Source organism: Pezoporus occidentalis, unplaced genomic scaffold (assembly GCF_034315485.1).
Source record: "Pezoporus occidentalis ecotype Australia unplaced genomic scaffold, CSIRO_AGI_Poc_V1 ctg5, whole genome shotgun sequence".
NCBI lineage: Eukaryota > Metazoa > Chordata > Aves > Psittaciformes > Psittacidae > Pezoporus > Pezoporus occidentalis.
This window is the reverse complement of record NW_026915835.1, coordinates 16,206,557-16,227,667: the sequence shown is the minus strand read 5'-3', so window position 1 is coordinate 16,227,667 and position 21,111 is coordinate 16,206,557. Positions and strand designations below refer to the sequence as shown.

Genomic DNA, 21,111 nt, shown 5'->3' with positions numbered 1-21,111 from the left:
AGGGCCAATCACATGAATCCCAGATACATCCTAAAGGACCATATAAAGCAGACCTGGTCTGCAGCTAATCAACTGCTTTTTTTCCTAAATGCTAAAACATGTCAGATAAGCCCCTGTACATGATGAAAATAGGGAACTTCATAGAATAGTTAGGGTTGGAAAGGACCTTAAGATTATCAAGTTCCAACTTCACACTAAACCATATCACCCAAGGCCTCGTCCAACCTGGTCTTGAACACTGCCAGGGATGGAGCATTCACAACCTCCCTGGGCAACCCATTCCAGTGCCTCACCACCCTAACAGGAAAGAATTTCCTTCTTATATCCAATCTAAACTTCCCCTGTTGAAGTTTTAACCCGTTACCCCTTTTCCTATCACTACAGTCCCTAATGACGAGTCCCTCCCCAGCATCCCTATAGGCCCCCTTCAGATACTGGAAGGCTGCTATGAGGTCTCCACACAGCCTTCTCTTCTCCAGGGTGAACAGCCCCAACTTCCTCAGCCTGTCTTCATACGGGAGGTGCTCCAGCCCCCGATCATCCTCCTGGCCCTTCTCTGGACTTGTTCCAACAGTTCTATGTCCTTTTTATGTTGAGGACACCAGAACTGCACACAATACTCCAGGTGAGGTCTCACGAGAGCAGAGTAGAGGGGCAGGATCACCTCCTTCGACCTGCTGGTCACACTCCTTTTGATGCAGCCCAGGATACGGTTGGCTTTCTGGGCTGCAAGCACACACTGAAGCCGGCTCATGCTCATTTTCTCATCAACCAACATCCTCAAGTCTTTCTCTGCAGGGCTGCTCTGAATCTCTTCTCTGCCCAACCTGTAGCTGTGCCTGGGATTACTCCTACCCAGGTGTAGGACCTTGCACTTGGCATGGTTAAACTTCATGAGGTTGGCATCAGCCCACCTCACAAGCGTGTCAAGGTCCCTCGGGATGGCATCCCTTCCCTCCAGCCTATCTACCGCACCCCACAGATTGGTGTCGTCGGCAAACTTGCTGAGGGCGCACTCAATCCCATCGTCCATGTCAGCGACGAAGATGTTAAACAAGACCAGTCCCAACACCGATCCCTGAGGGACACCACTCGTTACTGGTCTCCAGCCAGACATTGAGCCATTGACGACAACTCTTTGCATGCGGCCATCCAGCCAGTTATTTATCCACCGAGTGGTCCATCCATCAAATTGCTGTCTCTCCAATTTAGAGACAAGGATGTCGTGTGGAACAGTGTCGAACACTTTGCACAAGTTCAGGTAGATGACATCAACTGCTCTGACCCTGTCCATCAGTTCCGTAGCCCCATCATAGAAGGCCACCAAATTGGTCAGGCAGGATTTCCCCTTAGTGAAGTCATGCTGGCTGTCCGCAAGCACCTTGTTGATTTTCATGTGTCTTAGCATGCCTTCCAGGAGAATCTGATTCCATCCAGAGGAGAAAGTACAAGCCTACTTAATAAACAAGGACCCAATTCTTATGCCAAGTATTAAAAGCACATCTGAAATAAACTATTTTTCAGTAACTTCTGCAAAAATTATGACACATTTATGAACATTAAATATCTATGTAGCTTATGGAGTAAATATTTATGTTGCTTAAATAAAAGTCTTGCTGACAAAACAGAGGACTGTTGAACCCATGAAATTGAAACAGATTGAGAAGGGCATATTTGGTAGCTGTTTGCCCTGAATCTAAACATAAGCATGGTAAAATGACTAAACAGCAACATTTTAACTATTTGTGAGATTGCACATTTTGTGATGCTACCAGTGGCATAATCAGCAACAATGTTTGAGCACTCAGACACAGCTAACTGTAAAGGTAACACGCAACTGCAAGACACAAAAGGAGACTTCTGTGATGGAATTTCACAAACAGGGTACAATGAAAATCATGTACAAAGCATAAATTCTGCAAGACATGAATAATGGATGTAGAACAGGCAGGAAACTTGCCTGGGAAAATGAACAAGTCCTGCTCCTGGAAATAACACAAACTGAGTTGGGGGTAGACGGTGTACACCTTTATTTTTTTTGTGGAGGTTATGAGGATTGTAAAAATACCATGGGTACATGAGAAAAAAGAGGAAGAAAGATGACTCTTGACTTTGGCCCCAGCTTACCTCATCAAAGAGATCTCAGAACTGATCCTCAAACTTAACTGCAGCCATTCCTGCACACTACATGGCACCAGCTCTCTTGTGTTGAATACACACAGCTAATGGAGAAGATGGTTATTAAGAACAATTGGAATATGCAGTAATTAAAACTAATAATGTGTCAGAAGTTGCCGCCAGAAAATGTGTGTTGCTAATGAATTCCAAACCAGGAAAACACTGCTTTGATGCTGGCCTGATTTCTGTCTTTTAAATACTCCCATCACAGCTGCATCCAACTCCCGATATATACGTACATCTGTACACACACACATATATTCAGTTGCAAGACTATATATTTTACATAATAATTTTGAGATAATAAGGTCCAGAATCATCCAAGTCAAGGTTTTTGTGGGAGCTGAATCCTGGACTTCAGTATATATATATATATCCCATCTAGGTATAGGGATCATTCCTTAACCACCTCAGCAGCAATCCTGATTTTATCCTTTCATCAACTCAGGAAGGACAGAATTGTTTGTGGACTGCAGTATGAACTGGATCAATAAAATGATCTTGTTTAAATAAAAAGCCTCAAGAAGTTAAAATTAGTGGCTGGAGGCTAGTGAAGGCAGTAAGGGATTTCTCATATCAGCTTTGCCAGTGGAGAAAAAAATAGCAAACTACATCCTAGAGTCACCACTGCAGTACTCTAGCTTTACATCAGAACAATACATCTGAAATTATTTGGGATGCTCAGATGTAAAATCCAGTAGTACAAAGATTAATTGGGTCACCAACCTCTTCTTCTTTATACGTCTAAAATGTTATTTTATTAAAACTAAAATGCTAGAGTATAGTTTCTAGGCACTGCATAAATAGGAAGAAGGTATTATTTTATTATTAATAATGTTTCAACTCTTCAGCTTTCCCACAGTGTTGATGCCCAGCAATTCTCCTTTTAATGTGCAGACATCATTGGATTTTCCTAACGATTAATTTCAGAAAACTTTTCAGATATTTTATATCAGAAAATTCCAATTCAAGTTAATCAAAAGAAAGAGAAAAATAATTTCTATGACGTACAATTTTTTGGGAAAAAAAAAACCAAACTCAATTCGTTAATGAAGACAATGAAAGATATAAAATTCTGATTTCCTGGGATTCCCAGTCTTCTGATTTCCGGGTATTCTGATTTTCTATTTCAAAATATTATTTTATATTAGAAAACAAAAGTAGCAAAACCAGAACAAAACACTTCACATTTTAATCAACTCAAATTCTTTGTTTCTGGTTTATATTTTGTACTACACTGAAAATCATTAATTTGGTTTGCATCTTTATCTGGTTGGTTGTTTTTTTTTATTTTCTTTTGTAGCAGAAAAAAATGGAACCGGTAGACTTCCTGAAAACAGAAACAATTCTTCACAGTTCTCATGCTTAAACTGGAGGTTTTGTTGGGTTTGGGTTTTTGTTTTTTTTCTGAAATGTTTCTTAAGTGAGAGACTTTGTATTTGAAATGGTTTAGTATTTTTCTCAGAAATCCCAATGTTTTTTGCAGTCTGAAGTCTGTGTCAGGAAAAGACTGAGGAAAGAAGACATGCTTTTTCCCCAGTTAAAATAATTCAATTACTGTGAATTAAGATGTGAATTAATAAGAAAGCCAAAGCTTAGTGTTACTGTCACACTGCATAACTACATTAGGCCTCCAGAAAGAAAATGACTGGCATATGAAACCTTTGATGCATAAAATCAAGTCTGAGAGAGGAGGAGAAGGAGGCAGGAAGCCTTTAGCTTTTCTTTTGGAATAGGCTTATTTCTATAAATCAGTAGTTCTGCATCTCTGAAATACTGGCTAGAAGGCAGGGCTGGGCCTTCTGAGACTTGGGTCTATTTCTAGCGCTATCAACGGTTTGACATGTGACCTTCCCAAGGTCAGTGCTCCTGTTTTCCAATCTGTTGAGCAAATAAAATTATATTGCATTCCATTGTAAAAGTCTCTGAGGTGTGTTGATAAAAAGAGGAAGAACTAGGTATTCCTCTTACATAAGATTTGACTTTTTGCCTTTTACCCCTGAGTAATGATGATAATCACCTCAGTCACCATGTTTGTTCATCACATTTCAAAGCACCTTTGGGCTGTGTAATTCCTTCCATTTCCTCAGACTAGGAAATTGACACATGGGAAAGAGAAATGAGTTTCCCAGAGTCACATCAGCAAACTATTGGTGGAGGCAGTGAACTGCCTCAGTGGTGTATTCTGTACTCTGGAAGGCATTTCACTCTCCATTATTAAACAATGGAAATATGTTACAGTTAGAGAGAGCAGAGACATAAACTTGCCTACTTTTGTTCATTTAAATGATCCTTATATCGGTCAGAAACTGTGGCATGAAAAGGGATAAGAAAATACTTAATTATTAAAAACAATTTTTTTTCTTTGTTTTTTTTTCTTGGTCAAGGAAGATGCTTTTTAATGCCTTATGTCTAAATGATACTGCAGGTTTTGTTCCACGAGTTAACTCATGTTCTTCCTGTCTCGACGTGTGATTTTTTCACAAGATGGAAGTAATTTTTAACTGATTTTGAATTATATGAGTGCACTTTACTAAACTACTACATCATCAGAATTTCAAAGTGAAATGACTACATGGCTTTTATGGCAAACTACACCCAAGCTGGATGCAAAATCTGTCTATGTTTGTGACTCCTATTCACTTTTCTGACTCCTACTGTTTGAAGCTTGTAAGACTCACCCTGTGACTTATGCAGGCCAGTGTTTCCAACACTGGTTGGAATTATCACATGGTCTGATAAATATGCATACTGAAGAAGAATGTGTACAGGTTTTGCTATGTATATAGGTTTTGCTACTGGCTCCATAGTCTTGACATCTAATGTGTGAAGTCTACTAGGTCAAGCTCAGTCTCGCATGAAAGCACAATGCAAGCAAGTCCTCCAAGGGCTCTGCACACCCTGGTGGGTGCTGTAACTCATACTCTCCCACTGCTTTTCTCTGGTTCAACAGATCTCAGAATTATTTTTCTTGTAAAGTAGAACAGCTGCAGCAAGAAGGCTGGTACCCTGGTAGTTGAGGGTATGAGCCAAGAAAGAGGAACATGTGGGCTGGCTCTTACATTGCAAAAGATAGAGATTTTTTATTTTCTCATCCTGAGCCAGTCTCCTACTCACTAGATAGAAGCAGGCAAACACTTCTCTAACTTTCTTTTCTTTATTTATTTATTTTTTTTTTTTTTTTAATCAATCATCATCATCTGCCACTGCATCATTTTGCGAAGTTCCATATGGTATATGTATCACGAGAAGAACTGGAACATGCTCACACATCACTGCCCTCAGGAAAATGAGGAACACAAATATCTAGTTTCAAAAATCTTGTTAGGCCTAAATGCAATTTAGGTACATATCTAGTAGTTCTGTAAAGACTGGCCTGTGAAACATATTGAGATAGAAAATTCTGGGAGGAGATCCTTGTATTAGTTTAACCTGTCCTACCCTAACTTAAAAGGGTTTAAACTGAGCTGTTTTTTTTTTAACTTTAGTTACATTGGGAAGCTCAGTTTCTGCAGGAGTTGCACCAACATATGGAGATGCCTATGCATAGACAAAGCCTGAATAAAGCTATAATTTCAAATTAAATAATGATCATATAACTTTTCTGTTTGCTGAGTCAATCATAATTTGTAGTGCACACATTTACAGAGATGTTTATATACATATTTTTATATATGTATGTGTATCCATGCACAGAATAATGTCTGCAATGTAGGATGTCTTGATTGTGATTATACCTCCCACAGAAATAATGAAGCCAATTTTACAGAGCATGGCACAAGTATTGAAAGCAGGGTATCTACAGAAACTTTGCAGATGCTCTGAGTTCTGCTTTGCAAGTTCTACAGTGTTAGATGAGGTAATTAGCTTTTTAACATGTTCTGATATAACACAAATAAACCCTTAACCAGTGTGACTTACATAGTCATGGCAACAGGAGGATGAGAGGTTACCAACTGGGAAAATGTAAAAGTACCCAGTACCTTTTCCTATTTTATTTTCCATATCAGGAGCAAAAATGTTCCTGTTCAAAAGGCAATTGTGATGCTCAAGACATTTGTCTTGTGCTTGGTTAAACATGGGACTTTACACCCAGAAGAAAGGTGTAAATAGGAAGCTCATTGTCTTAGGCTTCTAGAAGTTGCAGAGGCAAACACAAGGAAAAGATATCAGACAAGGAAAGGAGTCAAGGAAAATAGACTTTGGTGCTCTTTACCCTATGTGATCTTCTGGACAATTGGAAGGGGACAGTGTGAGCTCTGGTTATTCAACCCGTGTATAGATTGTGAACTGGAATGCATATGCTGGATTTTAAAGGCCCATATTCATTGGCATTTCAGTGCTGCATGATCTCTCACTTTATCACATTCTATAGGTAAAAGAGCAAATTATTTCAGCCAGACAGATCCTCATCAACCTGACCCAGAGTGGGTATCTCCTTAAAACCCTTGGAAGCAGGCCTTTTCTCCTAAGGTGTTCATTTCCAAATTTAATTCAAGAAGATGTTGAAATCTGGAAATTTAGAATTATGGCACTGAGTAATGATAGATTAATTCCCTGTTCCTGACACATTTTTCCTGTGTAATTTGACTTACAGAACCGAAACATCTGATACCGGATCTAAAATGTATCATGCCTCTTTTCTTCCTCTCTGACTTGCCTTCTGGATGCAAACCTTGGCATGACAAATGCTCTCTCAGTACATATATCATATATATAAGACATGAATCTCTCTATATAGTTCCAAAATATACAGCTGAAAACACAATGGGTTCCTTATCTAAATAGTCTTTTGGAATTTACAAAGTAGTCATAAACACTCTTACATCTTCTGGCAGACTTTTTAACTCTTCCTCCCCCCCCCTTTGAAATTCTAGGACCCCAGATGGCTTACACTAGGTTCCCACCTTTCAGCAGATGCCTTGGAAGAAGCAGGCAATTTGTCCTTCATGCTTTGACAACAGGTCGTTGTCTGCTTCCTCTTGATTTGTATTTATTTATTTATTTAATATCTTATTAATGTTCAGGTCTCTGGCTGCATTTTGATTCCTTTTACAGTGCTTGAGCAATTTTAATAACATGAAGGTGAAGATGCTCAGAAGGTTTATTCTACGGTGGGAGAAAGAGTTTCTTAGTCTCCTTAGTCTTACTGCCCCACAACCAACTTAGTGTTTATCAGACTGCAGCTTTTCAGCCCTTCCTCCCCCAAGATTTTCCTAATGGTGATCTTGTCGCTGCTGCTGACACGGAGTAAGTCGCCTACCCCAACTCCGACCCCAACCCCGACCCCAACCCTGTCCCCTTCCCCTGATTCTCCCGCCTCCTTCCACAGAGTTTCCTGGGGGCTTCCCTGCCTCCCCGTGGACTTCGAGGCTGCTATTTTTCATCCATGGAAGGTTTCCAGCCAGCCTGGCACCGCCCCCTCTCATCCCCCACCACCCCGACATCACCGAGAGACAAAGTCAAAGAAACCATCAGGAGAAATTAATTAATGCGCCTCAACGTGGCGCCAAGTTTCCTTCCCTCGTTTTTTTTTTTCCTAATGAAACCACTAATATATTTATTGTGGTGCTTTCTGGCTCAGTGGCATTTTATCTCTTCTGGTGAGTTTGTAATTTATTGGGCAGGTTTTTTCGGGGCCAGGATTTTTCTCTTTTTGTCTGTTTTGTTTCCTCCTCCCGTCCCATTTCCTCCCTCCCCGCTCCCTCGTCCCTCCGTAGTCCCTGTGCACCGTAACCAACTGAGAAACCAAATCTTCATCCTGGGGACCCGAAATGGCCACGGTAACTGTTGCAACTTGTCTGTGGTCTAATTACATTAATTTGATAAGATCATCATCGGCAGGATGTCTAATTTACTTGCAAGCAGCAGCCAGGGAAAAGCGTTGACCAAATTAGCATGCCGCCGGGACCAGGGGATGCAGGCTCCATATGGCTCCCTGGCTTTCCGTATAAATAAACCTCCTCCAGCCCACTCCCGCGGTTCCATCCGCCCCCCCCCCCCCCCCCACCAGTATGCCGCAAAGTTCACCAGCGGCGCCGGACGGGAGAGGTGCAGCCCTGAGATGCAGGAGGCACCCGGCGGCCAGGCTGCCTCTCCCGACCCCTCCTCCTCTTCCTCCTCCTCCCACTTCTCCTCCTCTCTGTCCTCCTCCTCTTCCCTCTCCTCCGCCTCAGCACGATTTAACAAGGCAGGGGGAAACGTGAGTTTTCACTTGCATCACCAGAGGTGCAACTAGTTCTTCACATCTGAACCCCGGCCAAATGATGCAGAAACTTTTGTATGCTTGGCTTCTTTCTTTAAGGCCAGGCACAGATTTTTTTCCGCTGTGTAATCTCTTTTGTCAAAAGGGTGGGAGCTGGAAAGGGCGGTGGGAGAGGGGGGAGGGAGTCGAGGGAAGCAAGCATTGTATTTCCCCAGAGAGGATATTAGGAGCATTTCTAGAGAAAGATCGATGCGTGTACGTAAGTGCATCTGTAGATTTTTTTATATATATAAGAATGTCAAGATACACAACCGTCAGTTTCAGCCCTCTCCTATGCTTAAGGGAGACACTGTACGCTGTGGAAACAGGTAGGGTGAATTGCTGACAGTGCAGCAAATACCCTCCTCCCTACCCCCTCCTTGTCTGTGATCATCTAAATTATAAATGTATAGAAAGAGGATGCAATAATCCATGGTTCAGCATTGCACAGAGAACGCCAGCAAGACACCAAATCCAGCGTGAAACAGTTAGGCTGCAGGGGAGGGCGAAATGCATTTAAAGCAACGACAAAAATGGCGTGCAGAATAATTACCTCAAGTTGCTATTCGCTTGACACCCTGACACTAATTCTGTTGCAGCCATTAGGAAATACAGTGAGGCAAATGTACCTTCCTCGCCTGCTGGTGCAGGTGTGAGTGTGCGTGAATGGGGGCAATAAGGCAGGCCGGGAGGGGAAGAATGCTAAACTTTCCATCTTAAAAGAAAAGAAATAAATTAAATGATCCATTTAGGAGAAAGCATCTAAATAGATAGACAGCTTTTAATGCCAGCGTTTTTAACGCTTGCCCTGTACGTGGATTGATTTTTTTTTTCTCTCCAGCATTCCCTCAGCAGATGGATTTTTGCCACTGCAGCTCAGCAGAGGGTGTCAGATCTTTCAGTGTGCACCAGGTTGAAACGAGCAGAGCCTCTTAGCAACTCTCCCTCTGCGTGCATGTGAGTGTGTGCGAGCGTGCGACTCAGCAGCAGCGGAAGAAAGAGGAAAGAAGAGCGAGAGAGCGGGCGAGCGAGCGAGGAGGGGAGGCAGCGCGGCCGGCAGGGCGAGGCGAGGCGAGGCGCGGCGCGGAGCGGTGCGGCGGGTGAAGGGGTGGTCGGTGGGGCGATAGGGCTGTGGGGCGGCCCCGGCCCCGCGGCAGGCTCCGGCCGCTGGCACGGGCATGGGAAGCAGCGCAGCGCAGCGGAGGCCGGCGTGGCGCCGCGCCTGCGGCTCGGCGGCTAGAGCCTAGGCTGGGGCGCGCTTTCAGCACCGGGCGCCCGGACAGCGCCCGGCGGGTGGCGGGCGAGAAGCGCGGCTCCGCGGGCACGCGGCAAGGTCAGCCCTGCGCGGAGCCGCGCAAGGGGCATCCTCCGCGGCCAGCGCCGCGCTTTCCGCCTGCGCGGCTCGGACATGCCGCGGGCCAGCAGCAGCAATCCCTCGGCGGTGAGACAGCCTGCCCGGCAGCAGACCTCCGCTTAGGTTACCGGGAGCCGACAGGGAGGGGGACCGAGTAGGGGCATTCTTTTATTTCTTTCTTTTTTTTTTTTTTTTTTTTTCCTTCTACTTTTTTTTTTGTTTGTTTTTTTTTTATGCGTGCTTGCAGTACGTGCCTGGATAATTTGTGGATAAAATTATTGACTGGAATCTGGGCTGTTGCAGTTGTACTTGGGAGGGGGAGAGAGGGAGAGAGGAGAGAAGAAAGCATCCCCCCTCTGCCGACCCTCCTTGCTCCCCCTCCCCACATTTTCTTTTATTTTTTTTTTTTTTTCCTCCCCCCTTGTTGGATTCGGACATTTAATGTACTGAATGAACTGGAATTGCTTTCCGTGCGAGGAGGATGGTTGCTGTTACTTTGTGACGAGAACGGGAATGAATTGCTCGGTTTAAAAATGCTGCTTTGGATTCTGTTGCTGGAGACGTCTCTTTGTTTTGCTGCTGGAAACGTTACAGGGGACGTTTGCAAAGAGAAGATCTGTGCCTGCAACGAGATAGAAGGGGATTTGCACGTAGACTGTGAGAAAAAGGGATTTACCAGCCTGCAACATTTCACTGCCCCGACATCCCAGTTTTACCATTTATTCCTGCATGGCAATTCCTTAACTCGACTTTTCCCTAATGAGTTTGCTAACTTTTACAATGCAGTTAGTTTGCACATGGAAAACAACGGTTTGCATGAGATTGTTCCTGGGGCTTTCCTTGGGCTGCAGCTGGTGAAACGCTTGCACATAAACAACAACAAGATCAAATCATTCAGGAAGCAGACTTTCCTGGGGCTGGACGATCTGGAATACCTCCAGGCAGATTTTAATCTATTGCGGGATATTGACCCGGGAGCATTTAGGGACTTAAACAAACTGGAGGTGCTGATTTTAAATGACAATCTTATCAGCACCTTGCCCCCCAACGTGTTTCAGTATGTGCCCATCACCCACCTCGACCTCCGGGGAAATCGTCTTAAAACCTTGCCTTACGAGGAGGTCCTGGAGCAGATCCCAGGAATTGCTGAAATCCTGCTAGAGGATAACCCTTGGGACTGCACTTGCGATCTGCTGTCGTTGAAGGAATGGCTGGAGAACATACCCAAAAATGCTTTGATCGGCAGAGTGATTTGTGAGGCTCCCACTAGGTTGCAGGGCAAAGATTTAAATGAGACCACAGAGCAAGAGCTGTGCAAAAAGAACAGAGTGGATTCTAGCCTAGCTGCTCCCCCTGCCGAGGAAGAAACCTGCGATCCTGGTCCCATTCCAACTCCCTTTAAAATACATGGCAAAGAAGACCCTGCCACACCAGGATCTGGTCCAAGCGGAGGTACAAAGATTCCTGTCAACTGGCAAATTAAGACCAGACCCACTGCTGCTGTGTCAACAGTTAGCGTGAAGAACAAGCTACCAGCTACAGTGTCCTGCCCACAGATCTGCAGCTGTGATCAGATCCCTGGCTCGGGTTTAAAGGTTAATTGCAATGACAGGAACGTGAGCAGCTTGGTGGATTTGAAGCCCAAGCCATCCAATGTGCAGGAGCTGTTCCTGAGAGACAACAAAATACACACCATCAGGAAACCCCACTTTCTGGATTACCGGAAACTTAATCTACTCGATCTGGGCAACAACAACATTGCCACTGTAGAGAACAACACCTTTAAGAATCTCTTTGAGCTCCGATGGCTCTACATGGATAGCAACTACTTAGACACCCTGTCCCGGGAGAAATTTGCTGGGCTGCAAAACCTGGAGTACCTGAACGTGGAGTTTAATGGCATCCAGCTGATCATGCCAGGCACCTTCAATGCAATGCCCAAACTGAGAGTCCTCATCCTCAACAACAACCTGCTGAGGTCTCTCCCAGTAGATGTGTTTGCTGGGGTCTCGCTTTCCAAGCTGAGCATACACAACAATTATTTCATGTACCTTCCAGTGGCAGGGGTGCTGGACCAGCTCACCTCCATCACCCAGATCGATCTGCATGGTAACCCATGGGACTGTACTTGCCCTATTGTGCCTTTCAAACAGTGGGCAGAGATGCTGCGCCCCAAGGTGATTATGAGTGACCTGAGGTGTGAGTCCCCCGAAGATTTCTTCAAGGAGGATTTCGAGTCTCTCTCCAACGACGTTATTTGCCCTCAGTTAAAAATCTCGCCCACATTATCTTCTACTAATAAAAACAGCACCGGCTTGACAGAGACAGGTACTCACTCCAACTCCTACTTGGAGACCAGCCGTGTCTCTATTTCGGTGCTAGTGCCAGGGCTCCTGCTGGTTTTTGTGACCTCTGCCTTCACGGTGGTTGGCATGCTGGTGTTCATCCTGAGGAACAGAAAGCGGTCCAAGAGGAGGGATGCCAACTCCTCTGCATCCGAAATCAACTCTTTGCAGACCGTCTGCGACTCGTCCTACTGGCACAACGGGCCCTACAGTGCTGACGGGGCCCACAGGGTTTACGACTGCGGCTCACACTCGCTCTCGGACTGAGGCGGCGGGCGGGACGGGAGCGGCCTCCACCCGGGACCGGGACCGGCCCTTCGCTCTCTGCGGGTGGGGAGGCAGCGCCATCCGGGGACTCCTCTGCACCTCAGCGACCTTCGGTGAGAAACAGCAGAACACACGCACGCCTCCCGCCCCCAAAAAACCATGGCAAGCACCGAGGCCCCGTGAGCGGCGGGGGCAGCCCGACGTTGAGGCGCAGCCGCGCAGCTCCGTGCATCCCGGCGCGGTGGGAGCATCCCCCGCCCCTGAGCTGCTAGGGCAGCAACGGACAAGAGAGGACCCTTTTCCTTTGGCTCCGGCTGGGCGAAACACGACTCCCGGTTATGCTGGGCTTTTGTTCTGTTGTGTTGGGGTTTGTTTTGCTTCTTTTTATCCTCTTCTCGTGTGGACCGAGCCCTCTCCGAGAGGCCGGGAAGAGGAGGGGGGCGGAGGAAAGGCTGGCGTCGGCCTCCTCCTGACAGCAAAGCAGGAGTGGAAAGTTGCACGAAGGCATGAATGTAATGTAAATAAATGACTCCGAAACAAACAGACAAATGGACACACACGAAAAAAAAAAAAAAAAAGTGCTGCATGGCTCGCATGGATACAACGCACCCCAGGGACGCTCCAGCCTCCGACTGGAAGCAGCGTCTAGTTCACACCATCATCCCTCTTACCTGATAAGTCCCTTCGTATCAAACCTTCTAGATAAGAAATACAGTATAATAAAAAGTGCCATTTCGCCATTTTTGTGTGATCAATAGGCAGTAGAGATCGTACTTTTACCGTGGAAGACAATGTAAAGGTTTTATTTAAGACATAGTTGCATGGATATTCTCATTGGATTTTTTTATTATTTTTTTATTTTATTTTTTTGAGGCAGGAATTACTTTGCTGGGACAGATTTGCTTTGTTGACGCTGGGTTGTGTTTTGGTTTTCGGGAGGGAGGAGGGGAGGCTTTGGTTTTGTTTTCTCTCTCTTTCAATATACATATTCAGTATTGCCTTTCCGTCTGAATGTAAAAATTAGTACCCTTGATTTCTATTATGGTAACAGTGTAAACATACAAAGAAAAAATCCAAGGCAGTTAAGCATGACCAATTAATGTCACTCTAGTGCTTAGGCTGCAAAGTTTAATGGTAGAAAATTCTGTGCTGTTGTAAATCTTACTATAACTTGAGGAAACCAGGACTGAGGAAGCAAGTGAAACTTACTAATTCTATTCGAGGATTTTATAATGGCATATTTTTTCAGTATTAAAGTGAAAATGTTTTCAACTCCGGGTCCTTACCATTTTTCCAGCATCAGTTCTTTGTAAGTGGGTTATTTGGGTTTAGGGGACAGAGCCTCCTTTCAGTGCTCTGTGTGTGTGTTTCTCTCCCTCCCTCTCTCTTTCCCTCTTTTCCCCTCTTTCTCTCTCTCATTCATTCACGCGCAGAGGCACAAACATCCTTTCCTCACCCCTTCCCCACTGTAAATAACACACAGAAGTTTCCTGCCTCCGCCCCTCTTCCTTGCCTTCCTCGCCTTCCTCTTTTTTTTTTTCCTTTTTCCTTAATATATAATGAGGTAGTGAATCCCTTTATTAACACTGATGTCGCTGCCTCTTCTGCACACACTGCAGATGTATTAAGGATGTTAGTGGGAATTTGATTTAATTGACTCTGCCTAGCTCGGTTTCACTAAACCGGAGTTGGATTTCAGCTCTCAGCAGCAGCACTTGGGGCCCGCAGGCAGCCTGTGGTGCTGCCGGCAAGGCGGGGCTGCTGTGGGAGGCCGGGCTGCAGTAGCTGCTCCAAGTGGGAAAATTAATTAGCAAAGGGACTTTACCATCCCTGCTCTGGGTAGCTGCACCCTTTGATATTAAATGCTGGGAAAGTAAAAAATCCAACACGGCGCAGTGCTGCAGCTGGATTTCAGGCAGCTCTTATCTGGTTCCGTTGCTGTGTGGGAAAGTGCCCCTAAACTCAGTAAAACCTGTAAAGGCGAAAGTCCCTGCAAAGCACTTGTAACTCACAGCTCAAATCCCAGTGGAGACATGGAGAATTTCAGTCACGTTGCTTCTGGCTTCCTCCAGGCAGAGAACCCTTTTAAAGAGTAAAACACCGTAAGGGACTTGCTAAACTTCAAATATTCATACGGTTTGCTTTATAGAAAATGCCCACCTTTGGGATATGCGAAGAGAATGCATACATACATGCACACACATTGCAGTCGATACACTCTTGAAAACGAGGCAGAAGCCTGGTGCAGGGTGTTCATGAAGGAACATGGGGAACAGATCATTTATCCAGAATTCTTCATCACTGCCTGCAGCCTCCTGGAAAATACCTTGATGTAAAATACCTTGTGTAGCTCTGAAAACTGGATGTCCTGCTTGATTATACAAACTGCCCGTATTTGAAGGCCCTTCTTTATCCCCTCTTGCTTCTTTGTTAGGCTGATTGTCCTAAAGGACATTCTGTGTAACACAAAGTGATGGCAGTAGAGGCACTAGTTTGCCACTGTGCAAGCTACCAGATTGAGAAGAAAAAGAAAATGAATTTACATGTAAGTCAGTATTTCTGTCCTCAATAGGCCACGAACGTTATCTTAGGCACAGTCAAAAAAAAATTGAAGAATAATCCAGTGCACCCGTACATGACTACCTGTTTTTCTGCCTTCTCCACAATGCTGTGGTGATAAAATGCAAGAACTGAGAGCATCAAAGACACATCCCATGCTAAAAAAATATAGTTATGCAAAAGATATAGTGAATTAAACATGTCAAATCAATGCCTGAGATCAGATAAGCATGCATTCCAGAGAATATAATGATAAATACATGCAATTTTGATTTGTCATCATGGAGAAGTAGAATAAACTTGTAACTTTACTCATTTACTTTCCTTAAAGTTCTAGTTCATTGGCACAATTAAACAGAAATGTTAGTTCAATTGAAGTGTTGAAGATGTGCATTTTTCACCCAGTTTCTAGGTTAGGGCAAATAACAAAACAACCCTTTCTCCTTCTGTGTCATTTTCTGATTTTAGCATTCACATGATTCTTTCTTCCATCTTGCAGACACTCACCCTTAAAACAAATAGATCACCTAACTCTCTGAGATGATAGAATAATTGCCAGGCTTTGAATGATGATGCTTATCTTGTTTGCACGTTTAGCACTTCCAAGGTTATTTTCATCAAAACAAAACACTCAACCAAAAAGAAAAACAAGATGAAGAAAGGGTACGATTGAGGATGCATTCAAGGAGAGTGGAGTGCAAATATGCTAAATATGTTTAGGTGTACTGCATTAACAACAATAACAAAAATAATTAAATGTTTTATTCATTTTGATAATGCCTGTGTGATATACTTCTAACATTGGAAGCCTATATAACAGACATGTGTCAAAACGTGTATTTTTTCCTGTTAACTTCAAAGAATCTCATATCTTCAGGCATAATATATATCACAACAAGTTATTTCTTAATTATTTCTTAATCATCACAGTAAGAGATTTCTGTTGTTTTAGAAAGGACAGACAGGAAAGGAAAAGATATCTTGTTTAGTTAATTAAAAAAGTATTTTTTTTTCTGCAAACACTTCAACTAAGAATAGCGTAGTTTAAACTGTTGCCATAGAAATAGATGACTGTACGCCTGGTAGCCTCTTGCATGCCATTGCAGAAGACTGAATGGAACTGTAGGAGCAACCTGATAAAATTTTAAATTAATACTCGTAGGTGATATGTACAGTTGGAACTGCACAGGAATGCATTATTATACTGCTTTACTAAATTTATTGGCTTTGCCTGATAATTTTATGACTTCACTGCAGTTGCATTCATTGAAGTTGCATTGAAAATACTATTTCGGATCTGCTTGCAAACTAAAGTGATGGAAACCTTTTGTTTTTTAACAAGAGTGGTGTCAGATTTTATCTGATGGAGAAGAAAAGATTTTGTGTACTAGTCTTCAAGTGGGTAGAACAGACATTAACTACAAAAGGTGAACTTTTCACACCTTCTTAAACTATTGGCAAAACTCATTAGGTGAAACGGCAGTACGAACCTGCAAATTGCCCCTCCTTCCGAGCAGAATAATCGTCTTTAGCTTCCGTTACCCATGAGAAGTTTTGTAGGTTTCCCAGAAACGAAAGTCTCCTAAATCAAATAGTTCTTAATAAAGAGGCAACCCCTTTCTCTTTGTATGTTTGTCAGTGGTTTGTTCAGTTGCAAAACAGAGTAGGATTTTGAAAGGGAGTTTAGTGTAGCTGTTTATACTATTTGAGTCATTCGTAACAGATTTGGCTACATTTTTATAGAGGTGTGATTGAAAATGAGAATACTTAGATGAGTATGGACTTCAGTAGGTAGATCCTTTTGTATTTAAAAAAGTTTCCATAGGTATATACGTGAAGTAGGACAATGTCAGTGGCTGTATGTTATGCGATGTGATTTTGCCGTTGAAATTTGTGGGAATTCTTTGTGATTTATGGTACAGAAATTTCCAGGCAATGAGCAGCAGTACCTCTGAGCTTGCTGCTGCATAAGTTTTGGTTTTCTGTTTTGTTTTGTTTTTTAATTTGGGAACAAGTCAGAAAGTGAAGAATTAATGGTTTGTGTTGGTAAGCTACAGTTGCCCTAAAATCACCCATATATTTGTATAATCTGATTAAAATATATAATGTATAATCTGTTTAAATGGTATTAGGAGTATGGACATGGCCAATCAAAATCGCAAGAATCTCTGACTGACTTCAGCTTTTTTCCAGACAGAGGGATATTAGCACTAGAAAAAATGTGGACTAGAAAATGTTGCAAGTATTGTGTTATATTACATGATATTCATTATGATTATGTTTGACAATGACACCTTAATGGGTTAACTTGTGACAAAAGATGATATTCAACATAATTGTCCAAGAGTTTTAGGAACTTTTGTGATATTATCTCATAGGTGGAGAAATATAAATGAGATCCATCAGTCTTAGTTATCAAGATTAATTACCAGGTCAATAGACATTGATAAGGAGAAAACTCCAGGAACAAACTTGCCAACAGTTTTCAAGCTGACAAGCAGGTATTCTTTATTGCGGCGTTGGGAGACACATGGGATAGCTCCTCCTAACGTGTGTCTCCCCATTGCCACACAATCCATCCTTTTATAGCCACTGGGCATACATACATATTCATGAGGCTACGTATGGATTACATAATTTTCCAGAAAGTTCCCCGCATGCGTACAGAATTGTGGTGGTGGTCTCTGAGGGTTGTTTACTTCTTCCAGCAATCTTCATCACTTCTGGCAGCCTTTGAAGCATGCACAGTAGATGCACATACCAGTTTAATTGGTTCGTTAGCACCAGAGACATAATAATCCTCCTATCCTCCTACTTATCAGTTAGTTTAACTGTAGCCCACCCTGGACACCTGCGGTTCCCAGATACTCCTTATCCCTGTGTCCTGTTCTTCCAGACTGTTTTTCTTAAACTATGTCAACTATAACGATTTATCTTGTGAGAATTCTCAGTATGTTCTCTAGCTGTACTCTATTTTTTTTTTCTCTATGTATCATGCACCTCAGTAATTTTCCATTGCTACTGTTACAAAGCCATCAAACTTAACATTACTTAAAACTAATTCTAAAGGTTTCTATATTCCATTTTGTGATTTTGTGCCCCCTTGTTTCAACATATTGCCATGCATGGTTAAATTTACCAGCTAAAGTTTCTGAATCAATTTCTGTGTGTATTTCTTAAATACATTCTTCAGTTCTGTGGGAGACAAACAAAGCTGGCAGAAATTAGGGAATAGCAGTCTCCTGCATCAGGCACTTGAAGGCTAAGACTGGAAATTCATAGCAGAGGAAAGAATGGAGAGAAACACCACATTATAGAAGATGCTAAGTTGACTTTAAGTGAATGACCACCAGTTGAGTACCATTGGTTTAGTGGTATCTGTGGTACAAAGTGCTCTAACATGTGCCCCATAGAAATATCAGTGCCATCAGAACTCCTTCTCCATCCTTCTCCCTTTCTGTTAGTTTGCAAGATTGCCCTTTCTCATCCCCGTCAGATACTTTCCAACCACTCTAGTGGAATAAATTCTCTTAGCTATTAATGTATTTTATTGATATCATGAATGTTCAGACAGACCCCTTAAGCTTTGGTGTCAAACCATGTCTAAGCTTGGGTTGTCATGCTTGGTTTGTGTTCTTTATCATTCCTGAAACAATCACAACTCCCTTGCAAGTGGGAAGCTCTGCAAACCAGGCGCAATAAAATGGGACTTGAGGAAAACAAAGAAATGGGAAGATAATGTTTCTCCCTTTAAGTGGGAGTTCAAATAGTACAGATGGGCTGGGAAGCCACAATGAAAACTTTATAGGTTGTTAGAAAATGTAATATAAAACAGCTATGAAGAAATTAAGAAGCAGTATAGTCTGTTAAAAGAAAAAAAAATGGGGGGGAATGTGACTCTTTTTTTCTGGATCACTATGAAGCATAGAGTGTAGGTGGTATTTTTGTCACCTAGCTTGATGAGCTTTAATGAGCTGCCCTAGCACAAGCCAGTAGTGCCCTAAGAGGTGTACTGAAGTATCTGATATAGAGTATCTGAGATAGGGTATCCCTGTATGAGGCTGGTCAATACAAAATAAGGACTAAGACACATTCATATATTACTGGACTGGCAGCTGGAGCCTAGGTTGGTTACATTAGGGTAGCTGAAATAGGAGTAGACAGACATGTGGGAATAACTAAATTGAATTCTGAACCTACACTAAGAGGTTGTTGGTTCAGTTTACACTTAGTCCACAGAAGTAGGTTGAATTACTTGGTATCTTGGTACTTGATCTGTCTGAATGGTGCTGACAGAAAAAACTCAAGGATTGTGAGACATATGGGCAACTGGTGCCCAGGTAAGATACTTAAACATACCACAAATGGCACTTCATGTCTCTGAATGGGCAGAGGGATTGAATCCTAAATGTAACTCAGCTACATACACCTGCATTGCATATAATTAAATGCAAGTCAGAGCTAAATTAAATCCTTGAAATTATATATATATATGTATATATAAAGATATCAGAGATGGTTAGCAGAGACATGACAACTGGTTTTTAAAGAATTGTTCTTAATATTTAGAGGGGATCAATTAGGTCAGATGTACCCCACATACTTTTTCCATCTGTTTTCCTGATTTGGATTTTATTTTTATATTTTCAAATTGCTAGGGCTTTGATTTCGGAATTGCATCCTAATGGTTGCTTTTGGATGGGAATCCTATTTCAGACGATGCCTTTAGAAAATACCGTAGTACATAATAACTATAATGGAAACATCATAAAGTAATAGAAGCATCAGGAAACAAAAATGCAACAACAAAAAAATCCTGACAGTTATTGCTGCTACCATAATAGTAAATAACTGGTTCTTGGGTCAAGCTTGAAATATAAATGAGGAACACAATACTCCAGGGTTGTAGTCATTACTGAAGTCATTAATATGATCACAATGAGACATGAATACTAGCAAGGGATGAGAAAATACACTGTAAAGTGTTTCAGAAAAAAAAAAATCTGGTTTATGAAAAGAAAGTGTCCAACTGTAAGTGATTTTTCACAGAAGGATTGAAAAGGAAAAAATATAATTTAATTATGGACGAACACTAACAACCTATTCATATGAGATGTCTTACAGGGAAGACAGATGGTAGCAAAGATTTAAATACAGGATGTAGAATATGTGGCTAGACCCCAGAGACTGTTTCTCATATAGTAACTAGATGTATCAAGTTGCTCAGGATAAATACAGCACAACAAAGTTGGTGTTATTGTGTACTGGGCACTCCACAAGCAATATAGACTTTAAAAAAAAATGTTAGACTGGGTACAAATGGAGAGAACGAAAGCATAAAAGTAGTGTAAGATTTTTTCCGTTGTTGTAGTTTGGGAAGCAAATGTTTCAAAATTACTTATTGTGGTTTTAAAGTTTATTTATCAGGTGTCTTTATTGTGGAATTTTCTCTGTTTTAGTTAACATGGTAAGAAAATATTGATAAACAGGATCTATGTTTTCAAAATGTAAACCTAGTACTAACTCTCTGGCATGTGGTGAAGATCATCATAGTTGGAAAAAAAAAGTGTGTGAATGAAAAGATGATCCTTTCCTGGAAATATTCTTCAAAAAGCTAGGTCCATGGGTACTTCCAAACCACTGAAAGAGAAACAATTTTCTAAATTTTGGGATGCATTTTCACTATTGCAATAATCTTAGATCCCTATCAGAAATTTTGTTCTTCCTTATGACATTAGGTGTGGCAGAGAATAATATTATTAATAGTAAAATAATAATGTTACCTTTCATGCTTAAGGGTTATATATTTTCTTCCTATAGTAAATTAAGATGCACATATCATATAGGGAGAAAGCACCCAAACCTGTTATCTCTTGGTCCTTTTCTTATCTTTTTTTCTCCCCTTTTTTTTTTTCATGCTTTCATTTAGGTATACATACTTTGGATGTAAAAGCATGATGCACAGACAAAATATGACAGTGTAAGAGTGAACGAGAATGCACTAAATACAGTGCTAGCCCCTGTAGATTTGCTGAAATTAGTCAGGAAGAAGAGCCACAGGTCTGAACAGCAGAGTGAAAGATGTTAGTGGCGTTGGCCAAAGATGCCCAAGGGAACTGGAAGCTCTTGGGTTTTTGAAGGGTCTTTCTATGACTGTGCTGCTA

At 42.2% G+C, this 21,111-nt stretch overlaps 1 protein-coding gene and 1 long non-coding RNA gene across 2 annotated transcripts in view; both read left to right on the top strand.

Annotated features, from left to right (window-relative positions):
- Positions 1 to 8,803: 8,803 nt before the first annotated feature.
- The window catches only part of LOC134173181 (uncharacterized), a 134,577-nt gene continuing 122,269 nt past the window's right edge, over positions 8,804 to 21,111 (top strand). The window contains exon 1 of the long non-coding RNA XR_009968155.1: positions 8,804 to 9,379. This is a non-coding gene — a long non-coding RNA (uncharacterized LOC134173181). The remainder of the gene's footprint in view (positions 9,380 to 21,111) is intronic.
- Positions 9,978 to 13,660, top strand: SLITRK1 (SLIT and NTRK like family member 1). Its single transcript, XM_062636939.1, has one exon. The coding sequence runs from the start codon at positions 10,010 to 10,012 to the stop codon at positions 12,386 to 12,388; it is 2,379 nt and encodes a 792-aa protein (XP_062492923.1). The 5' UTR covers positions 9,978 to 10,009; the 3' UTR covers positions 12,389 to 13,660.